Genomic DNA, 23,428 nt, shown 5'->3' with positions numbered 1-23,428 from the left:
TTAAATGGCAAATATGTTATTTAAAAAGTCAAAGTAGGTGGATAAGTCAAATGGGACTTACAATATTCGCTTTCTTAAGCTTGTGAAAACATGTCCAGAAGAAATACAACTGTGGGACTATTTTAATGTAACATATTCAGTCAAAAATGACCATGATTAAACGTATATGCGTTTTTGACGCCTTCCGGGTAGTTTGGAGTCAACACCGTGTATGCCAGTCAAAAGATACATATGCAGGCAAAATTCAGACGGTATTTAAAGGCGTCATGACGCAGTAGCGGAAACTGTTTTAAAGACTGAAGCTAGTCGGCAGTCTGCCGCATACATAAGTTTTCACTTCACGCAAATAAGTTAACGTAGGTGACGTAAAAGAGTGTAAGCGAAACGAATCGGTATTTGATGTCATTTTGGTGTTAGGTATACTTTAGCTGCCTGTTATACTTTTAGTTTGTTCGACGTTAAACAACTTTGACGAGCCGAGCCCAAGGTAAGCTAACGTTAGCATTAGCTTAAACTATTTTTTTCTTTAACCACTTGAAATCCAGTTATTAAAATACAAAATTCCTAAACTTCCTCTGTTTTGACTGACATCGCTTAAATATCGGTTGGGAACTGACTTTTTCCTCTCTCAGCGACTGTCAGAAACAAATTTCGATGTAATGTTAAAGTGTCCGGTTGTGGCATTTTCACTGCTACTATATTATTTAATATCGTTATTTTTATCTAAGGGCTCAGGCTGGTTGTAGATGGACCTCTCGACTACTCGGGTTACGGCGAGTGAGCTCATTTTCGCCTTCCTTCAAGAGGGCCATGAAAGCGCAAGCTACGTGAAGGAGCTTCACTCGCTAGGCGAACAGTTCAAGTTTTCTTGGGACATCAACAGCAACGGGCACGACTCACGTAACCTGGATAATGGAGAGCTTGAAACTGATGGTTATCATCCAAGCAACATCGGAGTCTCTATGCAGGATCTTCACCCCATAGTGGATCTACAGATCTGGGGTAAGTAAAGTAAAACTATGTAAACTGTCTACAGTCAACTTTGGTATACGTGCCACAGTCATCAGCTGTTTATTTATTTTTAATCAACAATGAGCTGTTTGTGGCAGTTTTTGAGACAGTGTAATAAAATAAATGTTTTATAAACATGTCTTGAGTTAAGAGACCTGATCAAATATATAGTTTGACCCAAATGTTTGCAAATAGTGCCATATTTTCTAAAAGTTATGCCACTAAATAACAATTGACTGAGTTGTTTCCAGTTAATAACAAAACAACTGAAAGTGAAACCAGGAAATGACCCTGACTCTGTTGTTTATGCTACAGAGCTGAAGTTAATTAGCAGTAGTCCAGAATGTTAAAATTGTCTTAATGGAAACTATAGAAACTTGACTTCAGCCATAAATGTTAAACTTTACTCTGACTAATACAATTGTATTTTTTTTGCTGCAGGAAATCATGAACAGGCTGCAGCTGTTCTTGAGGTTGCACGAGCATTGGGAGAAATCGCTGCCCAGTTTGAAGACAGAATTGTGACTGAAGCTACCAGGAACCTGAGCAACAACATATCAACCTCCCCTCTTCAAGTGAGTATGGGTTCAGCTAGAGGACTACTCAGTGCACAAACTAGGTGTAAACAAGGGCTAGTTTTAAATATGCCAGTGAAAAACTAATGTGTGGATATATTGAGATTACCCTAGTGATGCCACACCAGGTTGTTTTTATTTTGAGCCTAAGTGTATGGACTGATCTATTTGTTTCTGCTTTCCAGAAATGGAAGGATTACCTTGCCTTTGAGGTAGAGGGGGTGATGATACATTGGGTAGGTACTGACCTACCCCGGGAGAGAGTCATCATAGCCCTTGCACTCACGCTGGTGAAGAGGGTGTGCGTGCAGACCCCACAGAGGTTGAGAAACCTTTTCCACACCGCCCTGCAGTACATCAGCACTGCATGGGCTTTGTGACCGAAGAAAAGCTGTCTCTAAGGAAATGACAGTTACATCTGAAACTGCAGTTTGCGTCTCATGATTAGCCAACTGTGAAAGGAGTTTGTTGATGTGCCAGTGCCAAACACTTCTGAAGAACAAAATGAAAGCGTTAAACATGACACTTGAATTTCATTATTCCTTTTGTTTACTATTGCTTAAGTGTTATTTGTCTTTATTACTTAAAAAAAATGTTTACTTTATGTTGCTTATATAAGTAGCATGATTAAAGTTTTTCCCTTCAGAGTTTAATTTCATTGTATATACACAAAAACAATAAATCACAGCTGAAGTAGTTTAATCTCTTTATTGTTTTTTTTCTTCAAACAATGTTCTGTAGGAAACTCAAGGTACAAAATGCCATGTTGGGTATTGTTTTTGACATCCATCCTGCTCTGGACTTGTAAAGTTTCCCTTTGAAAGTAGATGTAGTTTAAGTTGATGAGTGTCACATTTGCAGTACTGAAGGTGACATGAACATTCATACAAATTCCTATAATATCTTTAAACTCAAATGATTTTGCGTGATAGCAGCAGTGAGGGTGTGTTAAGGACCAGGCTAACAGATTACATGAGTTCCTCATAAATTTCCCAGCTGTTTTTCCTCTGAGGGAATCAAAGGGAGATTCCACACTATTTGTTTCCACTTCCTGTTCAGTATATTATTTTGGTTTCTTGTGCTCTGCTGGTTTACTAGAATGTTCAGTGATTTCTTTAATGTAGTGTGAACGCAAAATCCAAAATTACAGCTACGTAAGAGGTTGAGTTTCCTGTTTGTTCTGAAGACTTTCTTACAAATCATATTTGAAATGGTTCCAAGTGGTTTTGATTGTCTTTTGGCAACCTGATTTTGCTTTCAATAACTCTCAGCATGCTACTGCTTTTCTTTCTACTTGGGGAGGGAAGTAATATCTTGTCACTGGGGCAGACACTTACAAATGAACCTTTGTGGAACTAGTCGGGTATTATGAGCAGTGCCGCAATAAAGGAAAAGGGGACAAGGCAAAGTACAGAGGACCAAATAAAGATGCTGGGGCGCAAAAGCACGACAGCAAAGTAACTGAAATGAGGGTGAGATGTAACTGGGATAGGTGGGAATAGAGATCCAGTCAAATTCAACCCTAAAAAAATGTCAAATAAATAAACTAGATTGAATCAATGTGCTGCATTCATGCCCTACTTTTCTGGAGTAATTATAGCTCACTTTACACTGAAAGTAATCGGTGGTTCTTGTTTGGCTAATGCAACCAAATATAGTAGATTTAAAAAAAAAAAATCATAAAAACATCTGGTTTCTGAAACAATATGCATCAAGATTTTTTTAAATGTTTTAAAACCACACTATATTTAAGTTTATGTACTGATATCACAAATTTATTGTGCAATATGGACACGTTAGATTCATTTTTGGTTTCAATCGAAAATATCAAAAATACCATTCACTTCTATAGAAGCCATTTGGTCTGTTTATGAAAGTATCAGATTTACTCACAGGGAGAAAAATATAAATAACCCTTTGTTGCGTAGGAGGCGGAAGAGCAAGAAAACCATATGTCGCACAACATCACAACTTATACTTGAGGTTTATGTTTCCTGTGAGAGCACTGTCAATTTTCAATCCAGCGTCGCTGGCTCCAATGAAAGAAACAATGCAAATAGCAAACCAAGAGACACGACAGAAGCTGAATCTAAGAGAAGAGGGATAAAGTTCACACATGCTTTTGTACTCAGTAATAAGTACAAAAGATTGGAGGCAAAAACAAATTGGAAACAAAATTGCAACTGACCCCCAAAAGAAAAACAGAGAAAATAAGAAGTAGAGTGGAGTGCACCGTTTTCACATTTCTGCGTTTGCACCTGGTTGAAAGAAGCAGCGAGGGACTCCCATCACTAAGGTTGTGGATGACAAGACATTCTGGTTTGCTGGGGGACACTTTCACACATTTTATACCCGGAAGATTTTTAAAAACTACTTTTAAGGAGAGTCTCACCGTATGTATGCAAATACATTTATTCTACCTTAGCAATCTATACTCCCCGCCGCTGAGGATAACACTTTTTCACGCTATTTCCTCTGAAAGCGTATGAGTACGAAGGCTATAACAGCTGCAAGGACTGCCAGAGCAGCCCCTCCATAAAGCAACGCTGGGAGCTCTGATTCTGGCTCCGGCTGCACTGGGGCCTCCTCAGCTGGTGCTTTGACAGGGGCCTCCACAGCCTCTGCGACTGGAGGTGCAGAGACCGTATCGTCTAGCTCTGCCACAGTCTCTGGTTCTGGCTGCGATTCCTTTGGCTGGTGAAACACAGTGATGGACTCTGGGTTCAGCTCTGGTTCGGACGCTAGTTCTAATGTGTAATCAGGCTCTGCTGGTGTTGTCGGGATTTCCTTGGCTGGAGATGGGACTGCCATTTCAGCAGGCACTGGATCAGTCACTGGGGCAGTGACAGCAGCTGGTTCTGGCTCAGGCTCTGGTTCCACTGCAGCAACAGACAAAGGTACTGCAGGTTCAGCTTCAGTGGGAAGGGCTTCAGCAGGTTCAGAGGCAGGAGGAAGCAGCTCTGGTTCTGAGGAAATGAATGAAGGTTCTGCAGACAAGCTTGCAGGTGTTTCTATCACAACTGGCTCTTCTAATGAAATGAGGGAAGCTGGAGGTGTGGGGTCTGCCTCAGCTGTCATTGGTGCAGGTGCGGTCTGGACTCTTAATTCCTCCCTGAGCTCAGCCAGCTCACTGTCAGTGCCTAAAACACTCATCATGCTTTCTTCTATCACCCTGCCTTCACTGCCTTCCTCCAACAGCTCGGCTTCCTCGCGCTCCACATGGACGATGTCCGAGTTTGAGGAGTTGTTTTCACTACGCTCCTCGACCAGAGCAACACCCTCGTTGCTGTCCAGGCTCTTGATGTCTTCAGGGTCCATCGCACCAACCTGTGCCCACGACTCGTGGCCAGCCAGAGACACAGGTAAGCTTTCTGTCTGCCAGGAGCTCTGCTCGCTGCTGTTGTCTCCGGTGCACAGCAGTGACGAGGGAGGGCTGATCTGGTCGTGATCCTGGTCTCCTGAGAGGATGTAAATGTCGTTGCTGTCTTCGGCAATAGTCACACCTCGCTCTTCATCCAACACGAGGCTGAATACTTCACCCTGTGGCACACAGAAACAAACATGACATTTACATTCAGTTCATTCGTTGAATTTGTTACAATCTTTGTGTTTTGTTAAAGTTTAGTCTCTGGTTGCAACATCAGAGGGCACCTTCTCCCAAGAAAACCATCTTAAGAAATATGAAATAAAAGAAATAAAACTACAATTTTAGCAACATGTAAAAGTTTCTCAGTAGTCATAAAATTATAACCAAGAATAAGTTATAAGGTTACATAATAGGAATTCAGAATAGGACTGCTATATGGGGGGGGCTTTTGCAGACTAAATCCACACTTGTTTTATCTTCTACGCCACCTAGTGGTAAACAACAGAGCAAGGAAGCATCTGTAAGCTGAGGTCTTGTTATGTAACATGCAAATATAACCATGTGAGTAAGAATAACACAGGGCTGAGTTTGCTGGAAGAAAATCCATTTAAATAAGTTTCATAAATCAATATATCGAAGCTTAATATATTAAAGTAAGCCTAGTTTTATCATGCAAACATTTAGCAAAGAAAAAAAAAATACATTTTTTTTATATGAATGCACATCACTGCACTGACCATGCAGTGATGTGACGCTTAACTTACAATTTGTGGTTCAAAATAGGCAACTGACCAAGACAAGCAGTGAAATCAAACATAACAACAGTCCTGTAGCTCCAAGGTGTCAACTTTGGACTTTGCACATTAACATTTCTCTCTATCATATCACATCAAAAATCACTCCCCATTGGATCTGTTGCAATAATATAAAACAGAACTTGCTACAGAAAATCGTGATTGCTACGGCTCCAACTCCAGTTTATGCAAGAGGAACATATATGCCAATACTATACTTTGTTAGTATTCATAAATGAAATCCAACCTCAAGGCAACACAAGAGGGAAATCTAAGGAAATCACTAGAGTCAGTAGGACCGATCCTCTGGGAGTCATTTATTTCTAAAGCTTTTGGCAATCCAACCAACACAAGATGAAAAGATTTAGCTTAGAAAGTAATAGGCTGACTAACCAAAAGAGCAACATACAAACCACCTTGTTGCACAGCATGCCGAGCAGGTAGATCTTGCAAATGATGCATGCAAAAAAAAAAAAAACGCATAATGTGAAACGAAAAGTCTGGATGTTGGCTAAAACAATTAGAGATACTAAACTGTGCTTGACTGAGGAAGTTAAGCTTGTATCTGACATGGCCAGGCTTTTCTGCTGTGTTGCATGTCACATAGGTGTGACCTGAGCTGATGAGATTCAAACAGACAGTTCAGGCACGCAGTGTTAGTCAAACAGGGAGGGTGAGTGTTTGTGTGAGCATCAGATAGAGGGGTTCAGACAGCCGCCAGCGGCTTCATCTGAAATAAGCAGAATATGTCAGCATGTTCTTCATGGTGCCCCTGACCACACGTTTGGATCTGATCAACTCACACGTCAACGTCTGAACATGTATAACATGTATTTAAACATGTTTTGTTTTTTTAGAAAACCTACAAGCCGTGAAGGTCATTTTCCTTACAAAGAGACTCAGTGCTGTGCGTGGCAGCTGCACCCTGGGAAGCAGGACAGAGATTAAATCCAACAGCGTTTCATCGTTATCCAACATTTGCTTTCTGCATAAGCTGATTTGAATGTAGAAGAGCAGGAGTGTTTCAAAAAATCCTCCCCTCTCAGGACACAGCCTGCACATCAGCTCGACACAGCAGGTTAATGTTGCCGTGTGGTAAAAAAATAAAAAATCCACAGCCAAAGAGATACTGGTATTCTTTAAAATTCTATTTAGGTTATGGTTTGTGTTTTCAGCAATAGCTATGACTGCACTGGAGACCACACCTATGAACTATAGTAATACAAAGACTATTACTGACTAACTATATGACCACATATTTTAAAGTTAGAGTACCAGTAATAAAGCTTGAATATAAAGCTTATAAAGTTTAGGATTAAACTAAGAAACACGATGAAACACTTTATAAAGAATAAGCAAAAACATACCTGAGAAGACATGCAAACTAAACTTTCTTCAATGCTTCAGGTTGTCCCTCAGAAACACAGAGTGGGAAAACCCTAGGCTTTGTTGCTCTGTTCTCAGGCTCAGTTCTCCACCCTTGCCCTAAGACAAACTATATAAAACTACTGCACATTCTTGTTGCAGAGCCAAAGGTGTACAGCCTACCTGTTACTACTCTGCCTTTTAACTGGCTCTCTGCAACCCAAGGTTAAATAACATTGTAATTAAACACTGAAGCAGAAAGCTATCACTGAGGGTAAGAGTAAGAGTAACATAGCCACTGCCCCGGTCACTCATTTCTGCTGATAAATCAACATTAGTTACACTGGCATGGCCGTCACATACAGTCAAAATCCTACAAATGCTGCAAATCCAAACATCAGATCTGACAGAGTTGTCACAAAAAGCAAACTCTCCACATCAACAAGTGAATTACTGATATTCAGTTTGGGGATTAGTCAGTGTAACGGTCACTGGTTAGTATGCACCCTTGGCATTTATATGAGCATTATGTAATCACTGGTCCTGAAGGGGTCATACAGCTGACCGAGCTGAATAAAACAAAGTGCTGAGAAAGACGAGAAAAACCAGGAGCCAGCTTTAAAAAGGAAAACCTAAAGTTGAAATGTGTGACAACATTTACCAACGTCAAGGGCCATCGTTCATCTGCTATGTAACACAAGTTCTTTACTGGTGATAAGATTTTAAAACAGCACGGTTATTCATTTATTTATTGTTTTACATTAAAGACTTCTTTGTTTTCACAAATGGGAAATAATTAACAGCAACAAAATAAGCAAACAGACAAACATTTCACAACAGGTCCCCACATCCCTATTTTTAAACTAACTTATCCCTCAGAACTGCTGTGGAGGCTTCTTTCGCATCGTTTCAGGCGACGTTTCCCTTTTCAGAGAAGGAATGTTCGTCACCATGAACGCATCCTCGCTTTTGGCCAACAACACACTATTTATCAGCTTCTCTTCTGCAACATCATCTTTATTACTGACAGAAAAACAGACACATTCCTATTATTTTACATTGTGTAATCCAGTTTTAGCATTTCACATTACCCTGGCTTTCATTAGCACACTTCATCCCCACCCCCATAAATAATCCCTACAGATGCTATCGAGAGCATTGTGAAACTGACCACCACAAGCAGGGTGTGACGTGCTTGACCGTCTGAGATTTGAAAGTGTTTATGGAATCACACGTCTCCACACCACTTCTGGAGAAGCACCTTTTAAAAATAAATAAAAATCTTATTGCAACAGAGTGTCTTGTTGTGTGCAGCTACACAATCTGCAATCAGTAAATATTGGGTTTTAGCCAAACATCACTGACAGTGTTAGTGTTGTGGGTAGCTGGGGGAGCTGGATTGACATAGAGGCAGAAAAAAAATGAATGTCTGTCCTGCTTCATCACTGCCAATCAGCCAGTGTCCTGCTGCTTCAGCAACTTTTTACAGCAAAGGACAAGCGGGTCAGTCAAGCCCCTGGTGATGATGTTTTTAGGGGATTATTAGAGTTATTTTGGGGGCTTCCTCAGCCTGCGCAGACACTCTCTGTTGGTCCACATTCATGCTGATGCAGTGTCACAGTGATGCACATATTAAAGCCCAGAGCAGGCCAGAGGATGCTTACATAACAAGGGGAAGCACAGTTACACTGCACAGGGTGTAGCGTGATATGGCCTGACAGGACAAAGACTCGGGCCTTTAAAGCACCTCAGCCTTAAAATATCATCATTGTTTCTAAGCAGGGCAGCTTGTTCCAGTATACAAAACTGAGGACTATATATTTCTTTACTGCCTTTAAAGATATGGTGTTTTGAATATCAAATATGCAGCAATAAAGTAATGTATGTCTTTAATATCTTTTTCTCCGAGTGTAGAGGTGCAATTATCTGTACGGCACCTTCAAGTTTTGGGCTTCATGTTCCATTATACTCTCAAGGACGGCAATATGAAGCGGCTGATGCGCACACTCAGTTCTTATGCAGCATTTTTACTTTCAGATGGACAGCAGGACACCAACATCATGCGAGCACAACGACGACAAGCTTCAACATCTCCTCAAGGTTTTTTTGTTTTTATCACCTCACCCATCGCCCCCCTCGTGTGCTCCTCCGACCCACCCCTGACTGTCTATTGTCTGACAGCTACCGCTTTTGTCCTTGCCAAATGAAGTGTACGCCACATTAGGGCCATACAAATCCTTTGTGTATTCTGATGTAACTAACAAAGCCATTAATCGAGCAGCCCATACCTAACTTGCATTTCAGTGTCCTAAAGAGAACTCGGCAGACACAACAGAAACTTTTTCCAATATCCTGTAAAATACAAAAACAACAAAGACCCTTTTTGTTGATTAATATATAACTTTGATAGATGCAATAAAGAAAACATAAAACAATAAAAAAAACCCTTCATTTACTCTCCTCCTTGTTGTGGAAATTTACATCTCACGGCCTCATATGTCAAATGTTAACAACAGTAAGCAGAGTACTGGTAGGAAGTAAAGACCTTTTTAGCTTCTTAAAATCTGTCACTGCTGCACACAGCCACACATGCACGCATGCAGACAAGCACGCATCACAAGTAAACTATCTTACCTGAGCGTGAAAGTTGTGAAATGTAAGTGTGAACGCACAAAGCCCCAGAGAGTCAAACAAGACGGTTTGAGATGGAGTGCAGGTAGAAAGCCAGCTGGAGCTGTGCATGCAGACAGCTGTCAAACTAATGGAGATTTCACTTTGCCCTGACTGCGCTCATCCCTCCCTCCTTCGTGCCCTCTCCTTTCCACAGCCTCTTCGTGCACTCCCTCTCTCTTTTCAGTTCATCCCTCCATTGCCGATCATGCCCGAGCCTATCATCCGTTCATCAACTATGACATAACACAGAGCAAGAACGTAGCTTTGTTTGTAGCCAGCGTACTGTGTTCACATAACGCTGTGTGAAACCAGCCAGAGCATGACAATGATGTAATGGCGACCAGAGCAGCAGTTAACATGTCAAGTCACGTGAACGTTCGTCAACGTGGCCTCGTTAATAGCAGAGCACCGCACAGACTCCCTAAGTACAACGGCGAAGGGCTGCATTCTGGCAAATACTATCTCTGCAAAAATGTAAACCTAGAAACAAAGTTGCACAAGTTGCTTATCTATGATAATAAGAAGCCATGGAAAGAGTGAGCCTGCAGCCAAGCATCGTGACTTAGATGTGGAAGGACAACTTGCACGGCTAAAGGTGTATTTGCTAGACTTTCATTCATCAACAGCTACAGTTTACATGAACAGGGTTTATATTTAATATGAAAACACTCCACAGAACAGAAGCACTGTCCTATTTTTGCCTGACAATTTTCAGAGTTTATGGTTATTGGCCCAAAGAAACGTAGCAGTAAATACACTGTATACATAACAGTCTGGTTATCTATATAGAAGTAGAGAATTTATAGCCATGGGTATTATGATGCTCATTTTAATCTAGCAAACCAATGCATTTCTTGTAGCTCACTGATGCCCTCATCTGGGTATCAAGAGGTGTGTACATCTTTTTAGGCTGGTGCAATAAAGTTTTCCACTACGCAGCATCTTTTCTTCCTGTTTTATGTACGCATGCTCTGCACAGTCCTAATAATATTTAGCCCTTAATAAAACTTAAAAGTCTCAGTAGTCTCTGTCCTTGATTATTCTAAAATTAGTCATCACACCTGCAATCTAAGATAGTTTTTAAGTATTTCTAAACTGGGAATATAGTTTTCTTAGTTTTTACTGGGGTAGCTCAGGTGGCAGAGCAGGTCAGCCACTAACCAGAAGGTCGGTGGTTCGATCCCAAATATCTTTGGGCAAGATACTAACCCCATGTTTGCCTACTGGTGGTGGTCAGAGGGCCCGGTGGCGCCAGTGTCCGGCAGCTTCGCCTCTGTCAGTGCGCCCCAGGGCAGCTGTGGCTACAATGTAGCTGCCATCACCAGTGTGTGAATGTGTGGATGACTGAATGTAGTGTAAAGCGCTTTGGGGTCCTTAGGAACCAAGTAAAGCGCTATACAAATGCAGGCCATCTTAAAATTGTATTAGATTGTTAGATTGGACTTTCAGGTAATTAGACTTATTTATAATGTATTTTTCCCCTTTATTTAAAAACTCACCCATCCCCCAAGCTGAGTGATGTAGTCTGCCTCGTTCTCCTCTAGGAAGTGAAGCCCCAGGTCCAACAGAGTCATCACAGACTGGCCTTCACTTTGTAGAGCCTGAAGCAGCACTAACGGAACAAGCACCTGGTGGCAGTGGTGACGAGAGACAGAAAACAGTTCATTCACAAGGATAAGAGACATAAATCTGACACCTCTCTCTTGTTACTAGGAGAAAATCAAACTGTAAACCTTGCACCTTTTGCAAATGATGTCTCACTTCTAATCAGCGAAGCAGAACTCACGGCTCACTCACCTTGCTCCAGCCTCCCAGTGTGTGTGTTGAGAGCTCCAGTGTTGTGCATCTGAATCTCTGATAGTCCAGAGGTCTGAAAACACAGACATTACCATTAGTATTAAACACGTGATCTTCATGTTGAGGAGCTTAAAGGTTTTGTACTTTACCTACCAAATGTAACTGTTTACCAGGACTACTTTTACCTTAGGTAAATTGATTACAACAACTGAGGAAGTAGCAGCAACACCAGTTATCAACCTAGATCACATTTTAGCACCAAATAACTGTTATTATCTTATAGATATTTAATCTTCTTTGCTACAGTTTCATGTCATTATCTTTACATATAACCAGCTCCTGTAAAAACAAGGCGCTAATGCCTCTGCTGTCTGTGTGGGGAGGGGCTACACTGATTCATCGTTAAAATAGCAGAAGAGTTTTTATTTCCGTTTTCTACTACAGGCAACCTCACAGGGGGAACAACAAGACAAACTATGGCGAAGACCACACAAACCTAACACGATAGAGTTTTAGCTGTTATTTAAAGCATGAAGCATTACCATCTCAGATTAAAAACTAAATTACAACACTGCACAAAACTAAACTAGCTCTACCCTGGGGCAAGAGTAGAATAATGAGCTAATATTAGGTCAAAAGTATGTTGGTTGTTTTACTTACGATGGCAGTTTTAATGAATGTGCACTTGGATCAGCAGTCTTTATCAGTCAGCCACTGAACTGTACAACCTGAGCAGCTCGTAATTTTTTTATTTTCCTCGATAAAAGTTCTCTCATGAATCCTTTCAGTAGGATTCATCAGATGTGCAGTGTTTTGGTTTCACTTTTATCATCAGTATACAGGCTAACCCTGGGAACATAAAAGCTCGTAGACATTTCCAGCATGTCTGAGTTGATACTGAACGCTGTATGTGCTCTAGTGGCTTCAGGATTTTATGGTTTACTAGTTTAGGAAAGTACAGAAGTAACAATGTAATGCAAGTCAAAACCAAAAGATTTAAAAGAAAACTGTGTCCGTATGACACTGTTTTGTGTCCACTTAGTTCACACTACCTTTACTCTAAAAAAACCCAAACATTCAGAATTAAAAGTACTGTCAATAAATGTCATTCCTCCTCTGATTGTTAAAGTTCAAAAGTTCATTACCTTGATAGCGAGCAAATACCTGCAGTGTATCAACAGTGACTGTGCCAGTCCTTCGAGATAATAACACTTTTCTCACACAGTAACAACTGCAGTAGAAACATGGCTGCCGTACTTAATGTAGATTACTGTATCTATACATCCATAATGGCAAAACGAATGGAAAGAATACTCCCTAACCTCATACATAATGATCAAGCTGGCTTTATACATAAACGTCAAACCCAGGATAACACAAGACGCACTTTACACATAATGAACTACCGTAATTGTCGGGCTATAAGCCGCTACTTTTTGCACAAGCTTTGAACCCTGCGGCTTTTAGTCAGGTGCGGCTTTTCTATGGATTGTCCATGATTTTTGTCATATCGTAAGAGGATTTGTTTTGTTTGTTCTGCTGTTGTACGGCACTACGTTGCCTGGCGGAAGGGCATGTGATCAGACACACAGTATCGGGGTTCAAGAGTGGTATGTTGGTCACATGTCCATGCACCAGGCAACATAGTGCCGTACAAGTAGCGCGAAAAACAAACTTCAAAGTAGCGCTACGCGTTCAGCGGGAGGCGTGGATGACGAGCGGCAATAAACTTGCGAAAAGCAAGTTATGCCCAACTCCACCGGTGGATTCTGACAGCGTGGAAAAGTGTGAAAACATCCACGATCACCAACGGATTTCGAAGGGCTGGACTGCTGCATGATGGAGAGGAGGACACCGCCACGGCCCTTCTGAGGGTGTTCGACTCCGACACTGACAACGAGGATTTCTTTGGTTTTGAAAGTGACAACGAAGGAGAGAAGCGGAGAGTGGATGACGAAGCCATCCTGAGCCTGTTCGTATCCGACACTGGAGAAGAGGACTTTGGTGGTTTTAGTGCGCAGGAAGAAGAGAAAGATGGTGGTGAATGACTGACTTTTCTTCTTGTTAAAGCCGTGTCACTGCACCTGAGCCTAAAAGGTAGGCCGAATCTATTTTTCTGGTGTGCTGTAGGTTATTGTTATGTACTACATTTGTTACTCGTTTATGAAGCACAGTACATGTTTCGTACTTGTAATTACCACTACTTGTACATATACCTAAAAAGTTATGCAAATATGTACCCATAACTTGTTTTTCAAAATATTAATAAAAGTGACGTGTCTCCAAACAGCCATCTCTTTCCTGACAATTCCCTTTGTGCATATTCTCTTACATATGATAAGTCAACATTGAAACACCTGCGGCTTTTAGTCAGGTGCGGCTAATGTATGTACAAAACAGGATTTTCCCCTGATTTTAGCTTGTGCGGCTAATATTCAGGTGCGCTTTGTAGTCCGGGAAATACGGTACATACAACAACATACAGAGCAGGCTGTGATCCTCAGTCTTGATGCTGAAAAGGCATTTGACTCTGTTTGTTGGCCTATGTATACCTATATAGAGTCTTGCATAAATTTGGTTTTAATGAGCCGGTAACAAATAATGTAAAGGCATTATATGATAACCCGACTGCAAGGCTTAGGATTAATGGTCACCTAAGTCAACCTCTAACATTGGAGAGGGGAGTGAGACAAGGCTGTGCCTGCTCTCCTCTTGTCTTTGCCATATTTCTGGAGCCACTAGCCCAACATATAAGGCAAAACAGAAAAATCGCAGATGTTACACTAAATGATGTGGAACATAAAATAGCATGCTATGCCGATGATGTACTCTTATTCCTAAAAACACCTGAGGAGTCTCTGCCAGAGGTAATGAACTGTCTTAAAAACATTGGCTCAATGACAGGATATAAACTGAATTTAAATAAAACTGAAGCCCTTCCCTACAATTATAATCCTTCTGAAAAGCTCAGACAAGCACATCTACTGAAATGGAACAGAGACTCAATTAAATACCAGGGTGTAACACTTACTAAAGATACAAAAAGACTATTTGACAGAAATTACAACCATTTATATCAAAGAGTCAAAGAGGACCTTACAAAATGGAATCATATCCCATGTCTGAGCATAAGCTCTAGAATAGAAACCATCAAAATTAATGTTTTATCGAGATTTTTATATTTGTTTCTGACCCTCCCACTCCAGATTAATCAAATGGATTTTATTGAATGAGTCAAAATGATCTCTAGATTTATATGGCAAGGGAAACGACCCAGAATACGATACAAAACATCACAACTGCCTAAAGAGAACGGCAGCTGGGGACTACCATGTTTAAAAAAAATACTATACTTCAGCAGCGTTACATCAGGGCAGCGTTGCACTGGTGCGATCCCTCATATGTAGCAGCATGGAAAGAAATTGAATGCAAAACAATAACCAATATGCATATACAGGCAGTTCTAGCAGATAAAAATCTACAGGACTACATTTCCAAATTAAGAAATCCTTGGGTAAAGGCCACACTACGGGTTTGGAAAATGGTGGTAAAAGAAAAAAAGCTGGAGAAGGATATAAAAATATTAAAATGGTGTGCATATGAGTCGGAATTTACAGCAAAACAATATGCGGTATTGTAAAGGAAGATGAAATTATGAGTTTCCAAACTTTAAAGCAAATGTTTCATTTAGAAAACCAAGACCACGATAGATACTTACAGTTAAGAAACGCTTATACTCGAAACATTAAAAACCAAATACCCACTACAGCGAGGCCATTTACCCAACTCTTTGTAAATGCTTATAAGTCAGAAATGAAGAAAGGTGTAATCTCACAAATATACAAAAGTCTTCATGATCTCAGCAATTATTCAACAAAGTATATAAAAGAAAGATGGGAGAAAGAGGGAGGTCTTGCAATTACAGAAGAGGAATGCCGATACATTTGTTCTTTTCATTGGAAAAGTACAACATCACATATATGGCAGGAGTTCTGCTGGAAAAGCTTTGCTCGTTTTTTTCATTACCCCAGCTTTAAAGGCGCATTATGATGATGGAAGTTGTGAATGTTGGAGGAAATGAAACAGCACACCACTACCATATATTTTGTGATTGTAAGAATATTAAGAACTACTGCAGAGAAGTCCATAAAGTGATGCAAAACATATTTAGTACATATTTACCCTTTGATTTCAAATCCAGATTTTTAGGATACAAACCCTCAGACATAAAGGGAAGAGAGAAATGCTTACTTGGTGTGCTGCTAGCTGCAAGTAAAAGGCACTGACCAAAAGGTGGCTGACACAGGATCCACCAACATTAAACAGCTGGATTGATGTAACTTTTGAGATTTATAAGATTAGTGAATTTTGAGTATGAGAAATTTGTAAAACACTGGGGGAAATGGCTCTGCTATGTGAGTGCTATAAGGCCAGATATCGCTGATATTCATCACTGAAGGAATGGTTGTTTAAATTTTTGTTTGTTTATTTTGTTTGTTTTTTATAATAACATGTACTAATGCTATGTCACCATCTGCTACTGCGTGTGTTGGCTTTTCAATTGCCCTCTCTCTGGATGTATATAGTTACAAACGGTATCTGTCTGTACATATGTTTCTTTGTTTCTTTGTTTCTTTGTTTTGGTTTTTTTCCTTTTCTTTCTCTTTTTTCATACCTGCGTGAAGGAAAAGTATTTGAAGTGATGGCGGTCATCCAGACTACTGTACATATATGAGTCGTAGAACAAAGGAAGCCATCAAATACTGTACATTTTATTTTATGCATAACTTCAATAAACATAGCTGTCGGAGTTGTATGCAGTCCAGAGAAGCACCAATAAACTTAAAGCAAAAAAAAAAATTTTAGCTTCACTTTTGTCAAAAGGGTCTCCGTTACTTATTAACGCCAGTGTTACTATTGTGCAGGCTGCTTTTTGCAAACACACAGCCACAACTCTACAAACTCACCCTGTGAGGAGTGTGTGTACGGCTGCTGACAGGTGTGTGTCGAGCTCTTGGGCCACCCTGTCTCCCACTGCAGCCAGGCAGTCCTCAATGGAGTTCTCCGGGTTGGCTGGAGCGAACACCAGTGAATTGTGTCGGTCGAATCCCGTCCTGGAAAAGGCTGCAAGCAACACAGGTCACAGGACAGAGTGATATCGCTGACAAGAAGTGCAGCTCGTTTAAAGGAGGTAGTCAAAGAAAGGGAAGAACACGAAACATAAAGAGTGTTTGTTTTAATTAGTGCGGCACTTCTGACTAACTTTTCTTTTTATTAAACCTCTAATAATAAGCAGTCCTACATATCATTAAACAAATATGTAAGACTGCTTTCTTCCATTTGTGCAACATCTCTAAAGTTAGAAATATCCTGTCTCAGAGTGACGCTGAAAAACTAGTTCATGCATTTATTACTTCCAGGCTGGACGACTGTAATTCATTATTATCAGGAAGTCCTAAAAACTCTCTGAAAAGCCTTCAGTTAATCCAAAATGCTGCAGCAAGAGTCCTGACAGGGACTAGAAAGAGAGAGCAGATTTCTCCTGTTTTGACTTCCCTTCATTGGCTTCCTGTTAAATCCAGAATTGAAAATCCTGCTCCTCACATACAAGGTCTTAAATAATCAGGCCCCATCTTATCTTAATGACCTTGTAGTACCATATCACCCTATTAGAGCACTTCGCTCTCGCTCTGCAGGCCTACTTGTTGTTCCTAGAGTATTTAAAAGTAGAATGGGAGGCAGAGCCTTCAGTTTTCAGGCCCCTCTTCTGTGGAACCAGCTTCCAGTTTGGATTCAGGAGACAGAAACTATCTCTACTTTTAAGATTAGGCTTCAAACTTTCCTTTTTGCTAAAGCATATAGTTAGGGCTGGACCAGGTGACCCTGAATCCTCCCTTAGTTATGCTGCAATAGGCTGCTGGGGGATTCCCATGATGCACTGGGTGTTTCTCCTTCACTTACTATGTGTTAATAGACCTCTCTGCACTGAATCATACTTGTTATTAACCTCTGTCTCTCTTCCACAGCATGTCTTTATCCTGTCTTCCTTCTCTCACCCCAACCAATCACAGCAGATGGCCCCGCCCCTCCCTGAGCCTGGTTCTGTCGGAGGTTTCTTCCTGTTAAAAGGAAGTTTTTCCTTCCCACTGTCGCCAAAGTGCTTGCTCATAGGGGGTCATATGATTGCTGATGACTGTATGTATGACTCCGTATATGGCTCTGTATGTATTATTGTAATTGAACTAATGTCTGAGATCCTGTTAATGAGACTCATAAATCATATTTACTTAAGAATAACATTAAAGCATCTTAGACTAGTGAAACACGATGAAGCAACCACCCACATGTGTGAGCTGTGAAAGAAAGACAAAAATCCTCATTTTTAAACCAGAGTGAGACAAAACAATCATTCACTTAAAATCAAAATCAGCTTTTCTGTGACCAACCACAGCAATCTGCAGCAATATTCACGCTTTTTGGAAAGAAACCAAAAGAGCTTTAACTGTACATGTGTCATATTTGCACACTGAACTTAATTTTGATCAACTTCAGTTTAAAAACTTAAGACCAGACTAGTGATGGTGTTCAGTGCTTTTGAAGGCTAATCTCTGGAACTACAGTTAGGTCCATAAATATTTGGACAGAGACAACGTTTTTCTAATTTTGGTTTTTACCACAATGAATTTTAAATTAAACAACTCAGATGTAGTTAAACTGCAGACTTTTAGCTTTAATTAAGTGCTCTGAACAAAAGGATTGCATGAGAATGTCTAAAACGAAAGCATTTTTAACTCGATCCCTTCATTTCAGGGGCTCAAAAGTAATTGGGAAAATTAAATAACTGAAAATAAAATAGTCAATTCCTAATACTTTGTTGAAAACCCTTTGCTGGCAATGACAGCCTGAAGTCTTGAATTCATGAGCATCACCAGATGCTGGGTTTCCTCCTTTTTAATCCTCTGCCAGACGTTTACTGCAGCAGCTTTCAGTCGCTGTTTGTTTTTGGGCTTTTCTGTCCAAAGTTTAGTTTTCATCAAGTGAAATGCTCAACTGGGTTAAGATCGGGTGTCTGACTTGGCCATTCATGAATATTCCCCTTCTTTGCTTTAATAAACTCCTAGGTTGCTTTGGCTGTACGTTTTGGGTCATTGTCCATTTGTATTATCAAACGCCGCCCAATCAGTTTGACTGCATTTAGCTGGATGTGAGCAGACAGTCTGTCTCTGAACACCTCAGAGGTCATTCAGCTCCTTCTGTCCTGTATATCACATCATCAATAAACACCAGGGTCCCAGAGCCACTGGCAGCCGTACACACCCAAGCCATCACACTCTCTCCACTATGTTTTACAGACGATGTGGATGCTTTCGATCGTGAGCTGTTTCACGCCTTCGCCACACTTTTTTTTCTTGCCCTCATTCTAATAAAGGTTGATCTTGGTTTCATCTGTCAATCTAGCCTCTCTATTCTTGAGGTTTATGAATGACTTACGCCTTGCAGTGAACCATCTGTATTTACTTTCACGCAGTCTTCTCTTTATGGTAGCCCTGGATATCGATACGCCTACCTCCTGGAGAGTCTTGTTCACTTGGTTGGCTGGTGTGAAGGGGTTTCTCATCACCATGGAAATGATTCTGCGATCATCCACCACTGTTGTCTTTTGTGGACGTCCAGGTCTTTTTGCATTTCTGAGTTCACCGGTGCTTTCTTTCTTTCTCAGGTTGTACCAAACTGTACATTTTGCCACTCTTAATATTGTAACAGTTTCTCAGATGTGTTTATTTTCTGTTTTCGCAGCTTAAGGATGGCTCGTTTCACCTTCATGGAGAGCTCCTTTGACCGCATGTTGTCTGTTCACAGCAAAATTTTCCAAATACAAGCACCACACCTCAAAACAAATCCAGGCATTTTATCTGCTTTATTAAAAACAACATAATGAAGGAATTGCCCACGCCTGCCAATGAAATAGCCTTCAAGTCAATTGTCCAATTACTTTTTGTCCCTTTAAAAAGAGGCTGGCAAATGTTAAGGAGCTGAAACTCCTAAACCCTTCATCCAATTTGAATGTGGATGCCCTCAAATGAAAGATGAAATTCTACACATTATCTCCATTATGTAACTAGTTTCAGTTAACAAATATATATGGACCTAATTGTAGCTGTGTATGTTTGTGATCACTTACAGGCGGCAATTTCGCCATCCAGTTCTCTCAGCCCTTCCTCTATTTGCTCCTTTATCACTCTGGATCTTGTTTTCTCAGCCTCTGCATCTTCTGAAAGAGATAAACAAACATGAAATATGAACCACTGTCGCTCCATCCTTCATTCTTTCTGGCTCTCTCCCACACAGTCACCCTAGTTTTCATGCAAAACTTCCCCAAATGTCTTAAAACACGACTAAAGAAAAGCTGTTCTGGAAATTCTGAATTGCTTTGACTGCATTTTAACAGGATATTGTGGTTGGACGGTCATTTCAGTGTGTGCCAGCTGTTTTTGTTGCATTTGCATGGTCGCTTTTTAAAGCAGTCCTTCTTTCAGCGCATCCTCAATAATCATTTTAGGAACCATGAACAGATTTCAGAAAAGGTCATTTACACTGATGTCAACAGCTATTTTGTTATTGTTTTATGCATGTGTTTAGTTTTCTTTATGTAACTATTCTAACAACTTATAATAAAGTTGGTCATGTGGCTTTTTCGAAAAGGTTCATTGTCTTTTTTTGATTCATAAAAGTTATGCACTCACTAGTTTTGGATATAATCTGATAAATTAAATAGAGGATCTGACAAAGAATGGGTTAAGTTGCTAACACAACAAATATGGGATCTGACCTTTTATTAAATCATGAAATATTTAACAGGCTAGGATCAACATCAAAGTGGAAATTGGGCCAGATCTTGACTCCACTATAAAGACGAGCGGTTGATGCCTGCACTATGAATACACAAAGCGTGTCAACAATCCAGCCGTGCACACCAACTTTCCTGGAGGAGAGAACCACCTTTGCAGGCAGCCGCTCCTCCTCAGCCTGACGAGCCTGAATTCAAAGCAAAAAACTGTTAATGGTTCCCAGTCATCGTGTGCACGAAGGCTATCAAGGCAGAGGTCAATTATTTACAGCACCGAGTCTACACTGCTCAGGGTGTAATGAACCACGCAACACAAAGGCGCCAAGTGGGGCAGCATTGAATTTACACAAAAAAATTAAATAAAATAAACCCTCAAAAAAAATCAACTTTTACATTTGACCTCTCACCCCGGAGAGATGCAGAGATCATTTTATAAAGTTCATACATGCAACCCAGAGGCACTGGTTATTTCCAGTGTGACTGGACTCCATTGGTTCAGTTGCGATGATGAATCACTTCTGAAGTGGGGATTCTTCACGGCTTTAGTAGCTGACTTTTCTCAGTTTATGAAATCAAATAATGACATTTTTTAACAAAAAGCAAGAAGACACTCTGACAACTGGGATCTTGTTCTCTCATGTCCCTGCATGGGTGCCATGAGGACCAGTGTTGGCTTTTCCTGGCCTTGGTGCTATGTCAGCATTTAGACAGACAGCTAGCCAGACAACTATTTTGCTTTGGTCCACTGGTGTGTGAGTAATGCTACAGTGATTGCACATGACAGGCTGTCAGAAATTGGACCGGGTCAAGCGGAAAGCAGGGATCAGCCACTCATCTGCCATCTCCGCCCATTCCAAGCATGCACACAACAATAAAATGGACAGGAAATAAAAAGAACTTCCCCTCTCTCGTCTTCTTTTCCTTGCTCCAAATACATTTTTCAGATACCTCTGCTCCTTTACTTTCATGCATCATCCAAAGAGGCTCTCCAGCAGTCTTGTGCTCTCTTTAATCACTAAGATTTATTTCAGGATTAACGCTGTGAGGTCATAACTTGGTTGCACAAACTAAAAGAAACGAACAGCTGCTGGCATTTACCTTCACACATCCTTTCTCTAGTCTCACATAGCAGACACAGAAAATCATTACTATACTGTACATTTGTTCCACAACACCTTTTTTGGTATGCCGGGCATAAAAGGGAACAAGAAGAAAAATGTGAGCCAGCATGCCTGAAGCCATGTAACAGGGTTGTTGTAAAGACCTCTGTGAAGACACGACAGCTTTATGCACTCTGGTCACCATATTGGGTTATTGAAAGGATTCTAGCTGGGCTTTAGATGAGAATCCACTAAATCTATTGGTTTACAGACACTGGCTTCAGCTATCATGTTAAAGTGTCCATACAGGTCTTCTGAATGTGTTCTCCTGCTAAAGTCAGATTCCAGTCAGAGCCAAATTAAGCTGGCAAAACAGGTGGCTACATGCCTACACACCCCAGATATTTTATGTTACAACCATGTGTGCATGTGAACGCCACTATTTATGTGCTTTCTGAATGCAAGTGTGTGAGGGTTGTGTACGTGCACAGTGTGCAAAATGGGAAGGAAAAAAAACAACAACTCTTGCTCGTCTCATCAGCAATTTTTAATAAGAGGTTTGCCACAAATGCAAAGCATTTCCTCTCACCTTGAGCTGCAGCTGGTTGGTCTGATCTACCTGCAGGCACCATTCCTAGGTAGTTAAGCAAAATATATTTGGTTTCAAAATGGAAACCCTCAGGCACAGTGGCTGGGATTGAGGCAGAGGCGGTGGAGCCTGAGGTAGCCATCGAACAGATGTGTATCAGACTCTCAGGCACATTAATTCATACAGTCAAAGCTGGACGTCTCACCTAGGGAAAATAACAACCAGAGGAAGAATAATATCTCGTCAGAGGCACAATCGTTACAGCCTGAAGGATGGGCTGGCTGAGGCTGAGGCACCCATTAATAAAAGCTAAGAAAATCTATATCTAAACTCTGGCATTGTATCATACAATATGTTATTTAATCTTTAAAAAAAAGAAAAAAGAAAAAGCTGTTATATGAATGACATAAACAGATGCCCCCCCTCAGGTTTACAGTGTCCTGCCCCCACTGTGTGCACTAAGGGAACAAATTAAATTTTCCCGGTCACTCACACAGGGATTTTAGACTTATGTGACTGCATGGGTCCCAACTGAGGACAGAAGAATGGGACAGGACATATTTGGGTACTTTTTTTGTGTCTAGATCATGATTTACACAACACATGTGGCAAACAGATGGTCGTTTTAAAAATCCCCCAAAAAACCCCAAAACAATTTTCAAATAAAATGATCACTGCACAAATATGAAACACGACTTTAACCCCCTGTAACTTCTAAGTTAATCGCCCCACATGGTCCTCCAGAGACGAGGTGACACCAAGCGGACCAAAAATTCCATTCATGTCAAGTCTGCCAAATTAAACAAAATACTTCCGGGTTTAACTATCAAAATAAAATAATGCGTATAACCGAGTAATTAAAAAGTTCAATCATCAAATAACAAAGCGGCTACAATAATTACAGTAAATTAAATAAACACAACTATCCTCAAAAGATTTCAGTATGTCTGCAAAAAAAAATCTACCAAATAACATAACCATTCGCTTTACTAACCAGACATGTAGCTTTGTTAATTAATTACCTGACTAATTACATAAGTGTCCGCTGCACCCCTCACTGGAACGCCTAAACTCACATGCAAGCTACTGTTAGCTAGCTTGACGTTACACGTTTTACGTGCGGGAGACTCAAAACTTCATTTTAACTTAAGCTCAGCGGGTGTCCGTTTCTTACCGTCCTTGTCCAAAGGCAACCAGATGTGGACAGACGACAAGCTGAACAGAATTATGAACACAGACACACACACACACACACTACTGTAGCAGAAGCCGGAGAGGGTAGACCACCAATGGCAGGTAGCCGTTAGTA

The 23,428-nt window shown here is 40.7% G+C and overlaps 2 protein-coding genes across 2 annotated transcripts; one reads left to right on the top strand and one right to left on the bottom strand.

The window, feature by feature from the left end:
* The first annotated feature begins 266 nt into the window (after positions 1-266).
* Positions 267-2,282, top strand: bida (BH3 interacting domain death agonist). The gene is made up of 4 exons (XM_084932782.1): positions 267-487; positions 729-1,002; positions 1,453-1,586; positions 1,772-2,282. Exons 2-4 carry the CDS (start codon positions 747-749, stop codon positions 1,964-1,966), a joined length of 585 nt encoding a protein of 194 aa, XP_084788908.1. The 5' UTR covers positions 267-487; positions 729-746; the 3' UTR covers positions 1,967-2,282.
* Positions 2,280-23,428, bottom strand: bcl2l13 (BCL2 like 13). Its single transcript, XM_084932777.1, has 7 exons — positions 23,294-23,428; positions 22,120-22,324; positions 19,765-19,854; positions 16,550-16,706; positions 11,583-11,655; positions 11,285-11,413; positions 2,280-5,126 (listed from the first exon to the last, which is right to left on the bottom strand). Exons 2-7 carry the CDS (start codon positions 22,259-22,261, stop codon positions 4,053-4,055), a joined length of 1,665 nt encoding a protein of 554 aa, XP_084788903.1. The 5' UTR covers positions 22,262-22,324; positions 23,294-23,428; the 3' UTR covers positions 2,280-4,052.

The sequence above is a fragment of the Perissodus microlepis genome, chromosome 7 (genome assembly GCF_051167445.1).
Source record: "Perissodus microlepis isolate ML-2025 ecotype Zambia chromosome 7, ASM5116744v1, whole genome shotgun sequence".
Classification (NCBI taxonomy): domain Eukaryota; kingdom Metazoa; phylum Chordata; class Actinopteri; order Cichliformes; family Cichlidae; genus Perissodus; species Perissodus microlepis.
The sequence above is the reverse complement of the archived record's forward strand: the minus strand, read 5'-3'. Positions and strand labels throughout refer to the sequence as shown.